Here is a 12,602-nt window from a genome sequence, read left to right on the forward strand (position 1 = left end):
CAACTACTGCAGTTAATGACTGCTTACGAATATGGCAAATAGCAGTAGTCAATAATAATAACAATAAAACATTTTCTGAACAATGTGCGCACATATGACCAAATTTCTGCACTGACAACAATGCACACTGGAGAGTAATGCTTGCAGTGCTATACGAGACAACATTTTTCTCAATGAGATGGCAGCAACCAGTGATCTTTGCGACATTTCTCTATGTCACATGGTTCATTTAGTCATCATTTTGCTCAGTGACCATTTCACTGCAACAAACTGGTTGCTAAACAATGCTTTATTTTGTAATTTGACCATACCTTTCATAGTGACTGCTTTGTGACTAGGTGACTCGTACAATATGGCAACAATCTTCTCTTAAAATATCAAGAGTTGGCTAGCTTCCCCCTGTTCCCCCCAATATTGCAAATCTCCTTATTGTAAAGCATTGTTTTTCAAACTTGGCAACTTGAAGGCTTCAGCTGCTGGCTGGGGACTTCTTGCTGATTAATTCCAGGAGTTGAGATCCACACATTCTGGAAATTGAAGTCTAAACATCTCAAAGTTAAGTTTGAAAAACGCTGCTATAAAGTGTGCTTCTTTTTAGCCCTGCTCTAGGAACAAAAAAGTCAATATTGGCAACTTGCAGGACAGTGTAATTGTGTCTGCAACTGCTTCCCTGGCAGTTTGGCCCATGTGTGCCTTACATCTGTAAGCTATATTTAAAAAATAGAAAAATTATAGTACCTTTTAAAATGCATTCGTACCATATCTTTGAACATGTAGATATCTATGTATGTGCAAAAGCTTACCCTTAGCTGCAGTGAAATAAATGACCCTTTGCAGTTGATCCCTATTCATTAACTTATTGTATCAGTGAACTGCCAGTGAAATTTACAACCCTGTGCCCCTTTTATCTAAATGAATAAATTTTCTGCCCCTTGGCAAAAAGGGGCACCTTTAATGTGATTTCCATGGAAGAACAAAGGAGGGCAAAATAGCAAACAAAATTGAATGCAAATCCCGTAGATTCAGGATATGTTGGAGGAGAAGAACTTGTCTAGTCCCTGCTTTGTTCTCAGTTTACAATCTCCTGTGCAACAAGAGAAAAATGGTAATATTTTGGTATAACTAAAAAATACACAGTGCCAGCCCTGATTGTAGTCAGAGAGATGGAAGAAGGAAAATCCTGCTCTGTCTTCTTAGTTGGAAGGAATCTGAGCAGCTACTCTTCCTCTTCCAGGCTGTGTGGCTTGATGTGGGGTGGCAGTTTACAGAATGGAACAAGGACAGCTTCTGTGTTCCTTCTTTTTGGGGTGAAAGGCTGGGGCAGGGGGAGACTCCGATTCATGAAACCTCCTGCCATAGAAAGGGAAAAAAATATGGAGTGAGCAAAGGAAGCAAGACATTAAACAGTGCATGCTGTATCATATTACTTTGTGGAAATGTTCTTACATAAGATAAGCACCACTTGAAAAAACATTATTTATATCCCTGGAGGAAGCCAACTACCCAGGAGACCATATAGTCGGAAACAGTGTACTAATGTTTTGGGTGTCCAACAGATGACGACTATTCCTTTGGACTACACTGGGTGAGGTTCCAGGAAAGTGCTGGCTGGAATACAACCAAGATCACTCTCACCCCACTCACTACGCTGAATGGCCCTTTATTACAGGCCAGAGGGAGAGTTCAAATCTTCAGCTTGTGAGCTAGAGTTCATCTCCAGAAATGATAGGTGTGACTCCTCAATAATTCATGCTGAATGACACAATTCTAAACACAGGTAGGCCTTGATTTACAACTGCAATTCAGTGTGTAATCAAGGTCATAAGTCATGATGGTCATCACATGACCAACTCAATTTTATGACTTTTTTGCAATAGTCGTTAAGCAAATTACCATGGTTATTAAACAAGTCTATCATTAACAACGCAATGGTTATTAAGTGAATTCATAATTCACAATGAGTGTCTTTTGCTGGGGACTGAAAGTAAATGCCAGTTGCTAGCAAAAAATGGAACTAATAGCCACATGACCACGAGACACTGCAAATGGCCATAAATGCACACCAGCTGCCAAGCTCTTAAAATACAATCACATGAATCCAGGTGAAGGTGGCTTCAAATCTGAATATAAGTACCTTTTTTTTGGTCTGCTGTAACTCTAAACAACCACTAACTGACCAGTCATACATCGAGAAGGACCTGTAGTAAGACCCTACATGCTTTCAGGTTTCATTGCAGAAATCTCTATTGTTCACCCTCGTCAATGCAACCTTTAGTCTTTTGACCTTCAAACTCCATCTTCCTCCTTGTTTTGGAATCTTTACTGAGTAGCCATATCCACTTCCTAGGCCCAAAGTGGGATTTTGGACATAGTTGCCTGCTACAGCTGAAATGAGGCCACAGTCAGAAATACAAATTTTCAGACAGAAAGCTGCATCACGCAAGAAGGTTGATGGATCTGAATCTATAAAAATATATTGAATAGCTAATATTGGAAATCGTACATGCATCAGGTCACTTAACAGCGAGATTAATTTCATGTGGTCTTCAACCCGACATTTCAAAAGCCCTTATAAGCAAGCAAGCATCAAGCAAACAAACCAGGTTTCTGTTCCAATCAATCTCTTTCTGGCTGCTAAGTGGACAGTGAGAGACACGGAAAGAGTAAGAGAAGAGAATATTTTTAAAAAGGGAAAACTCTTTTTCTCTGTTAACCCCAGTCTATGGAATCCATTTCCCTAAGAGTTTACGCTTCATCTCAGCTTCCCCAGGTTTGAAGAGGAGATCGAAAACCCATCTGTTTCACTCAGTTTCTAACTGATAAATTGATTTTGTTTTAGAAGTATCCCTTGTAATTTTGACTTGATTTTAACTGCATTGGCTTTAAAAAAAATTAATTACTGTTAACTAACTTGAAAACAGTGTGAACAAAAAGTTAGAATTTAAACTTCCTAAGGAAAGAAAGTAACCAGCAAATATTTAATCAGAAAAAGCCTTTCTGAGGGATGCTGTCCTAGAAAAAAGTGTTCTTCAGTTTGGGGGAGTTCCAGTTCTTTCACAGCATTGGCTTCAACCCCAACTGCCTCCCTCTTACCTGATGGCTCGGACTAACTCGTGGAAAGACTCATCCACATTGAATCGGACCTTTGCAGAGGCTTCCATGTAGGGGATTCGGTTCTCCCGAGCAAAGTAAAGGGCCTCCTCTTCAGTTACCTGCCAATAAGGATAAATAAGACCTTAATACAGAAGTACATGAGAAACAGCAGTACGAGGAAGAAAAAATGATGATTATCTATAGTATGATTTTTTGTCAAGCAATAACTTAAGTCAACCTCAGAGTTTATTCACAGTCAAAATAGGTGTAACCATCATCAACTGCATGGCTCTAGTCCCTTATTTCTTTAGCTAACACCAAATGTAAAGATGAGAAACAAAAGAAGAAATGGGTGTGGGGAGAGATAGAGGGATCCATTATGTCTTTTTGTCACCCTATTTTCTAAATGCTTCTTTCCCTAAATTAAGATGTTTTTTCTCATTCTCTTGTACTTTTGGTATCCATTGTAGATAAATATATGACTTGAGAAGTGGAGGATTTGATAATGGCAGGAGGCTCCATAATCAGGATGTCAACAGGCTGACCAGGTCCAAGTACCAGGTTCTCTTAGGCAATTTCAGAGTATAAGCTCCACTCTTGCAGGCTTCAGAATCCTGGAGACTAGTGGACACTATATAGAGTAATATGTTTTTGGGACAAGACACTGACAACATTTGATACTTCTGTTCCTTGGGTTCAGAATCATGAAAAGAATTGTGAGGAGGTCCACTGCTGCCCTCTTGAAGACCAAAGAATGTGCATGAATACTCTGGGTTTGAAACGACATTCACTAAAGTCAAGATCTTCATGGCTGAGCCAATATGTTGCCATCTTCTGAACCATAGCGATGATACATTTTCCTTTCCTTGATTCTGTGTAGAATTTTGTTTCCTTCATCAACTATCTTAATCCACTTCCTCCCTCTTTCCTGATGTAGGCTTTGGTAGTCCTGCTATATTACACTATCCCATTTGTAACTCAGGAGTTCTCCTAGATTCATGACTCCTGCTTAAAGAGCAGGTAGCAGGTGTGACTTGGAAAAAGTTTTGCATTGTTCCAGTTTGTGCACCAGCTATGACCCTTCCTGGATCATGACTCCGTAGTTACTTAAGCCCTAGTCATCTCTCAACTGGACTACCGCAAAGTGCTTTACAATGGAGCTACCCCTGGAATCCATTTGGAAGTTTAATCTTTTTTAAATGTGGCAGCGAGGGACATCTTTGGGACCCCTAGAATGGCTCATATTAAGTCCTGCTAAGAGAAGCCCATCCCACTTGTGCCAGCAGACAGGGCCTATTGCGGACCCTGTTGGTCAAAGAACTCCAACTATTGGAATCGAGAAGAAGAACCTTCTCTGGCATTGCATCCCCCCTCCCTTTGGAGTGTCCTTCCCCCCAAGGTGAAATCTGCCTCCTTCTTCCTATCATTCCATAAGAGCCTGACGACTTGGCCCTGCTGGTTGGCCTGGGGCCCCAATGGGGGAGAGGGCTACTAGATTGACAGCAAACCTCACTTCCTCCTTTGGTCCCTGCTTTCCCACCTGACCATCCTTTCTTCTCACTATATCTTCATTGTTTTCTTTTTTATTTCTTATGCTATTGTTCCATCACTTTACTGCCGTTTTACCCTTCTTTTCACTTTTCTGTTTTTTTTTTATTGTAAGCTACCTAGAGTAGCCCCATGGCGAGACAGGCAGCAAATAAATTTAACAAATAATATTAGGAGGATATGCTGCCTTTTGGAAAAGGCTGGAATCCAGGCTAGTCATATTGCTTGTCATAACAAGAAACATATGCCAGCCTTGAATTTCTTCCCTTTAGGCTACTTTAGAGTATGCCCCTCATTTCTTCAGGCTGGTGTATATGATGAGTTTGACTAAATGAGCGATCCATATCTCTCTCTCTCTCTCTCCATACTTTTAAATAAAGCTTTCAGGAATCACCACTTGAGGGAGCTCCTCACATTTTCTTTCTTTTTTTAACATATTTATTTTCTTTTATCAATAAAAATAAAATACAAAAGAACATGCAACACTAACAATGAAAAGGAAAAAAAAACTTGTGTACAAAGAAGAAAAAGAAAAAAAAATGCCAAATGTCAAATAGATCTAACATTTAACATTAAAAATCCATCCTGGCTTGATGCTGAAAAATAAACCTAGCATATTCTCCTCCCCTTATGTAACAGATTTACAAATAGTTGTAACAAAAATGCAGTATTAAATAACAACTATCTCAGATGTGGAAATCCGTCTGTCTAATAATCAAATCGACCCAACATCTGATCACAATATATGTAAAAGGGGGGAAAAAACAGTCAACAACTTAGTTCAAACGTTACATTAAACTAAAGCTCCTCGGTTTTTCTAGGAGGGCCAGGATTTTGGAGATTGAGCTATTGTGTTCCTGGAAGGGAAGAGACACATCTATTGATAGAGTCTGAAGTGAAATCATGCCCCGAGTATTAATATTATCCAGGCAATCCTCTAGCCTAGAGGTTGATAAGAATCATAAGGCTTGGGTGCCTGGTTGAACATCTGATACAACTAGTGCCTGGATAGTCTCCTGTCTCTCCTTTGGAAGGAAAATAAGGTCTCTTTGGTGCCAATATACTTTGGTAAAGCAAGAAAGTTACTCTTGTTTTCATTGATTAGGAAGCCCAGATCCAGGTCCTGACAGCAATCCCTGCTTAATCAGGGAGAATCAGATGAGAGTATGTGTGTATTTTATTGCAATATGCAATGGGCTAGGGCAGTCAAAACTATGAAAATTGATGACAGGCTCAATGGCCTTAAATTGATACTGGATGCCATGGTATTCGCAGGAACCTCTTTGTGTAGGAAATAAATTGGAATGTGTAAGTAACCCTACTGTAAATTCATGACCGACTAGATAATTAAAGCCTGCAACTATCCAATGAGTGGTTCTCTTCCCTGAAGTACAAGATGAGGAAAAATGAGTAATATGCCTTACGAAGTTGAGAATCAATGGCCAGGTGAGATCAACTAGATTGCCTATACTGTATTGCTTATAAAGTGATGGATTTGCTAGATAGACCAAACCCATTAGGTTACATTTACAATTAAAGTCCTAATTTACCACCAAATCATAATATGTGGAGATTAGTGAACACCCTCTACTCACCTGTCGATAAAGGTCCAGATCAGTCTTATTGCCAACAAGGACCATAGGGAACTCATCACGGTCTTTCACTCGAAGTATCTGAGTGTGGAATTTGTGGATTTCATTGAAACTATGACAAATAAATGGGAGTAAGACAAAGAAGGATTTCTCTTAATGTGTTTTTCTCAGATATACTATTATTATTTTCCGAATGAAGAATTCCTCTCTTTGCTTCTAAAAGAAGAAGAAAAAAATCACTACACCAATATCAAGACCACCATAAGTTTCTCCTACATTTCAGAAGACTCTCTGGGAAAAATTCTAACAAATACCATGTGCTTTCCTCATAAAAGATTTGTTTGAGCATACTGGTCATTTTAAAATTTATATATTATTCATGTAGTGATTTAGCAACAATGGCTTTCTAAACCTTTGTCTATTTTAACTATGTAAGAGGCATGAATATACTGAACTCACACAATATCTTAAACCAGGGCTTTTCAACCAGTGGTATGGGTACCACCTGTGGTACATTGGCACCTGGCAGATGGTACGTGACTATCCTAGAAAAGTGGTAGCGGGGGAGGGGAATGAGCTGAACCGGTGGCAGCACTGCACAAGCCTGAGCGAGAGATGGCTGGAGCTGCAGGGCTGTCAGGGCTCAGTGGAAGCGCCAGGATCAGCGCCAGGCTCCAGCTGAGCCCAGAAGAAACGGCGATCAGCTGGAATGTTGCAGCATCTCCAGGGTCTTGTGATTTACATTCAGAGGTTTGGCAACTGATTCATATTTATGACGGTCACAGTGTCCCAGGGTCATGTGAAGTGACCAAAACCTTCTACAACCTCCCAGCAGATGGGAGGAATAAAAACCAAACATCCCCCACTCCACCACCGCTGCCAATCCTCAACAGAAATGCTCACAACAATGAAAACCTCGGACAGGAGGAAGAGCACCACCGGGCGGGCAGGCAGGTGTCTTGCTCGGCTGTGGCTTGGGAGGCATTTTTTCAGTGCCACTGTAACTTCAGTCACTAAGCGAACTGTTGTAAGTCGAGGACTACCTGTACTTCATCACTTTTTTCCTTTTTTTTTTTTTGGTCATCAAGTTTTTGACACCTTGCTAGGCAACTGGTGGTACTCAGATGTTGCCATATCCTAAAAGTGGTACAATGGGTGAAAAGGTTGAAAAGCCCTGTCTTAAACCAAAGAAATCACATTCTGGCTTAGCATAATGCACTGGCCAGTCACTTTAAAGCTTGTTGGGTCTACAGTAGCACTATTTCTTTTTTGTAATTGCTTTAATGGCAGCTTCAGGAAGTATAAACATGACTAATTATAATTTAAACTACCAAAGATATTTTTCCCCAAATAACCGCAGCACTGCCAATTTTTAAGCACCTAACACAGGAAGGCAAAGCCAGGAAACACTATTGAAGCTTGTACATCTCAGCCTGCCTTTCTCTAGCCCATTAGGCTGAACAATCTGCACACCATAAGCTACAGATGAACAATCTTTTTTTTTTGCACTTTTGGCAAAAACACTGAGCAAACAAGAAAGAGAGAAAATGAGAAAGTCATAACCTCAAATATATTTGATTAAAACCCCACCCACCAATGGCACACACACCTTAGCCCTAATGAAGAAAAGATTTTCATTCCATGTAAATGCTTCCGCTTTGATCTCACCTGCCCCGGTCATTGACAGCATAAACAAGGAGGAAACCTTCTCCTGTACGCATGTATTGTTCGCGCATAGCTCCAAACTCTTCTTGACCAGCAGTGTCCAGAACTGATAGGTGAAAATTGAGAAGGAAAGAAAATAGATGAGATCCCAATCAATCTGAGTATGAAACAGGTAGAAAAAGAAATGAGGGAGTTTAGTGTGGTATGGAACCAGGTGCCCTCCAGCTGCCCTGAACTACAAACTCCACAAGACTCAGACAAGGCAGCCAAGAGAACAATACATTAAAATGTACACAGAACTACCAGTTTGCCTGTTCCCATCTTAGTCACAATGACACGGTCAGTTTCAGATGTAATGGCATCCTTCAGTAAAAAGCTTTCGGACACAATCACTTCCTTTGGTAGCATTTCATGAGTCTCCACTTCACAGGAATGGACCAACATTCTTCTGATATTTTGGGGAATGTTGGTACATACAGTGGACCACAGTACATTAAAAGAATAACTCTCTGATTTTCTTTACAGGTGCTTGTCACTTGTAAGGAAAATATTTTGTTGGGAGGTGCTCAAGTCAAGTTTTAGTCACAGATTCAACTGAAGTTCAGGTAGCTAAAAAGTGCTATGTTCCCCCAATTGTCAACATACAGTTTTTGTTGTAGGTTTTAAACAAAGAAAGGTTTTTTTAAAAATAAAAAATAAAAATAAAAATAAAATATAAGCAGGCTACAGCCACTGTGTCCGCCAGACATCAACCCTCATCACCAACTCAAGTACAGACCCTTCATTGCCACTTGACAAAACACACTGTTTTCATATTTATTTTATGGTCTCCTACAACCAACAAGTCCCCCCCCCCCCGATAATATTTATTTATTTATTTATTTATTTATTTTATTTTTATTACATTTATATCCCACCCTTCTCCGAAGACTCAGGGCGGCTTACAAGCTTAGCAGTAGCCTTCATTCTATGTATATGCCTGCTTGTTAGGGCTTTCACACACACACCCCAAGCGGCATTATTACAAAGTCAGCTTATTGCCCCTAACAATCTGGGTCCTCATTTTACCTACCTCGGATGGATGGAAGGCTGAGTCAACCTTGAGCCTGGTGGGATGCGAACCTGCACTAATTGCAGGCAGCTGGTGTTACTTAAGGAGGCATTAGCCCACTGCTCCACCAAGGCTCCATTTATAATAAATAAATAATAAATAATAATAAATAATATTAATATAATAAATATAATAATAATAAATAATAATAATATAATAAATAATAAAAATCCACATAGATTAACTTTGCTTCCAATTGGATGGCAAATTCAAGAATAATTTGTTGTAAGTTTGTAGAAGTAAAAATTCTGCAAACAGATTTGATTTTAATAACAGGCTCAGTTTCAGAGCATCTGGTTCCAGATACCCATTTGTCTACTTCAGTCTTCTCCAAACTGATACCCCTCAAATGTCTTGGACAAATAGCCAATCAATATGGCCAACGAACCATTGCTGGCTGGGAATAGCAGAGATTATAGCTCAGCAAATCAAGAAGGCACAGATTGAAAAACACTGATATGCAATAGATTCATTATCTCTCAGTTTATTTGCTGGAGTCCATTCTATTAGCTTCCCTTTCCCTCATTCCTGCCTTATTTTCGTCTATGGCCAGGAAAGATGAAAATTTGAGAGTTGCAGTCATGAAGGAACCCACATTTACATGTTATTATTGTATGTTTCATGCTTATGTACTAAGGATAACATGCAGGGCTTTTTTTTCTCATAGAACGCTCAGAACGGAGTTCCGGCACCTTTTTTGGATGGAACCTTGTAGGGTAGGCAAGGCGGGTTGTATGACATGTGTGAGTTCCGGCACCTTTTTCTTTTACAAAAAAAGCACTGATAACATGTAATATGTAATAACATGTAATAACATGTAAAGACCCCTCTGACCCCAATTTCTCCATTAACCCCTGCATACAAGATAGTCCTTGACTTATAACAATTCATTTAGTGACCATTCTAAGTGACAATAGCATTGAAAAAGTGATTTATGACCATTTTTCACATTTATGAATGTCATAGCATCCCCATGGTCACATGATCAAAGTTCAGATATTTTGCAACTGGTTCATATTTATGACAGTCAGTGTCCCAGGATCATATAATCACCTTTTGTGACCTTTTCACAAGCAAAATCAGTGGGGAAATTCGATTCATTTAACCCTGTTACTAATTTAACAACTAGTGATTCACTTAACATCTGTGGAAAGAAAGGTTGTAATCTGGGGCAAAATTCACTTGACAAATTTTCACTTGGCAAGATAAATGTTGGGCTCAATTGTGTCATAACGTGAGGACTACGCGCACTATGTACATTCATTTGTGCAGAGCACACACAAGATCTCTCTAGAATGAGAGTCCACTGATACTTACTGTCCAGCCGGGTTGAGGTGCCATCAATATTGCATATTTTTGTGTAGGAGTCCTCAATTGTGGGGTCATAGTCAGAAACGAAGTAAGACTGAAACAAAGCAGAGGAAGAAAGAAAAAAGGGGTTTCAAGGATGACAGAAATAACTGGAAATCCATTTTCAAATTTCAAGTCTCTGGCACAAGCTTTTACTCAACCATCTGCTATCAAATCGACTCCACGCATGCTATTGAGGAATTCTGGGAATTCACGTCCACTCATCTAAAAGTTGCCATTATTGAAAAGCACTGCTTCAAATGGAGGGCCAGTCTGAGGTAATGGTCAGTGTGCTGGTCTGGAAATCAGGATCCTGTGAGGCATGAAAGCCAGCTGGGTGACTTTGGGATAGTTGCTCTCTTTCAGCCCAACCTACCTCATGGGGTTGTTGTTGTGGGGAAAATAGGAGGCAGGAATATTAATGATGGCGATAACAAAGGGTGATCACTGGCTACCATGTAATAGACAAAGATGTCCTCTGAGTTCAAAGGGCGGTTTTCTTTTCTCAGAAGCATTATGGAGGCAGTTTGCCATTACCACCTTCTAAAATGTTCCATTTCTCCGTCCAATTTATAATCCTGGGATAGTCTCTTGCCCAAGGTCTACCCAGATCTGATCCCAATTAGCTATTCAAGTTCATCTAAGTTTTTATTAATTGTTAAAAACATAGGCATAGGGACCTAAAGTGTCAGAAAACTATAATGAAACGAAAATACTGCCTTCAACCATCTTATGTACTTTCCAGATACACATAATTTGCTTCTCTGCAATGCTGAATGTTGGACCGCAAGCACCACAGAGCTGATTCAGACTCCTTTTACATCCCTTGCTTTTCATTAATGTAACCTTTCTTTTTCCAAATGCAGCTGCCGCCTTTTGAAGGTGAGAAGAATGAGCAAAATGGAGATGAGCTGGATGAGAAATTGCATCACTCTCACAATACCTCAAAATGATGGAATTGTAGCTGCAGGCATCTGAAGGGCACCAGACTAGAGGCAGTCAACTTTTAAAAAGTATATGCTGGTGTCATGTTTTCCTGAGGTATTTATTCCTAAGTAGGCATAGCTGGCAGCCAAAGTTCCTCAGAAAAGATCATAAACCAAAGCATATTTAAGTTGGAAAAGTTCCAGCCATTTCAATAGAACTTATAAACACATTTACAAGCAATGGACAAAGTCCTGAGGTAACTTTCATTTTTCCACTCAGCACGAAAACTTACCTATCAACTTTGTTTAGCCCTGAGCCATTCGCCTTACCCTACCCAACCCTAACCCTTCGGCGCCTTATTACCTGGATGAATTGAATGGTTAGGGCGCTCTTGCCCACGCCGCCTCCACCGACCACCACCAGCTTGTACTTCTCCAGTGGCGCCGCACCTTCGCTGGGATTCATCCTGCTTAGCAAAAGTTGTTCGCTTCCTTATAGGGAGGGAATCGGACCAAAGCACTCAAAAGCCTCCCCGTTCAGTCGCAGCAGTCATCCTCCGAATCCCCCAAAATATGGCTGAGAGATCCAGGGTGGGCCCTCTAAGGAGCGAAGCTCGGCGATTGCTGGCTGTCCGCTTCCCTATTTGGCCAGCGGGAGCCGCTACGGGGAGGTCCCACGTCCGGAACAAGCTCGTCCGGGCTAATGCTCCTTCCCCGCCCTGAGGTGGACCATTCGGGAACAGGGAGGGTGGGGGGGCGTTGAGCTCAACGCGCACCCAGGACGCTGCCCAAGATGCTGTCTCTCTCTGATGAACGCGAAGCTCCAATCGTTTAGTAGGAGGTATGGAGGAGGCTAAGTTGGAGAAGTTTATGCCTGAGGTGATGAAATCAGAATGGACGTGGTTATACAGCTCAACACTTTCATCTTGAAGTTTTGGCATTCCGATTCTTAGCAAAAGGCGAGGTCTTCGTAAGAGCTTCTGAACTAGGGAGCTGCCCATCGTAAACCAGATGCAGAGGCGCCCACGTGGCGTCTCTACGGCGATTTTACACGACACATCCGGAAAGAACCCTTGTTTCAGTCAAATTAACCCAAGTTGCTGGATCCTCATGACAAATTGTGTTACAAATTAGCCACGGCAAAGGCAAAAGCTAAGGCAAAAAAGTAGCTAACCAAGTTGAATTGAACGCAAATTCTGACTTTCTAGACACAGGCTCGTTCACTTTAGCTGGCGGAATCTCCCAAGTTCTTTACAGTATCTGGGGCCACCTATAGCCGTAGAAACGGAGTTCTGACATGCAGGAAATCAGTGAGCT

At 40.8% G+C, this 12,602-nt stretch overlaps 1 protein-coding gene across 1 annotated transcript; it reads right to left on the bottom strand.

Annotated features, from left to right (window-relative positions):
• Positions 1-24: 24 nt before the first annotated feature.
• Positions 25-11,863, bottom strand: RRAS (RAS related). Its single transcript, XM_081342973.1, has 6 exons — positions 11,650-11,863; positions 10,327-10,414; positions 7,902-8,004; positions 6,237-6,345; positions 3,094-3,212; positions 25-1,350 (listed from the first exon to the last, which is right to left on the bottom strand). The coding sequence occupies exons 1-6, from the start codon at positions 11,749-11,751 to the stop codon at positions 1,263-1,265; spliced, it is 609 nt and encodes a 202-aa protein (XP_081199099.1). The 5' UTR covers positions 11,752-11,863; the 3' UTR covers positions 25-1,262.
• Positions 11,864-12,602: the final 739 nt, after the last annotated feature.

This window comes from Vipera berus (genome assembly GCF_964194415.1).
Source record: "Vipera berus genome assembly, chromosome: Z".
Classification (NCBI taxonomy): domain Eukaryota; kingdom Metazoa; phylum Chordata; class Lepidosauria; order Squamata; family Viperidae; genus Vipera; species Vipera berus.

What these genes read in the sequence shown, in the direction of transcription:
- RRAS (XM_081342973.1), bottom strand. Translation starts at nt 11,751, where the DNA reads ATGAATCCCAGCGAAGGTGCGGCGCCACTGGAGAAGTACAAGCTGGTG. An exon ending in ATCTGGACCTTTATCGACAG is followed by an intron (nt 3,213 to 6,236) that starts GTGAGTAGAGGG and finishes CCTTATTGGCAG; the next exon opens with GTAACTGAAGAGGAGGCCCT. An exon ending in GAGTTAGTCCGAGCCATCAG is followed by an intron (nt 1,351 to 3,093) that starts GTAAGAGGGAGG and finishes TTTCTATGGCAG; the next exon opens with GAGGTTTCATGAATCGGAGT.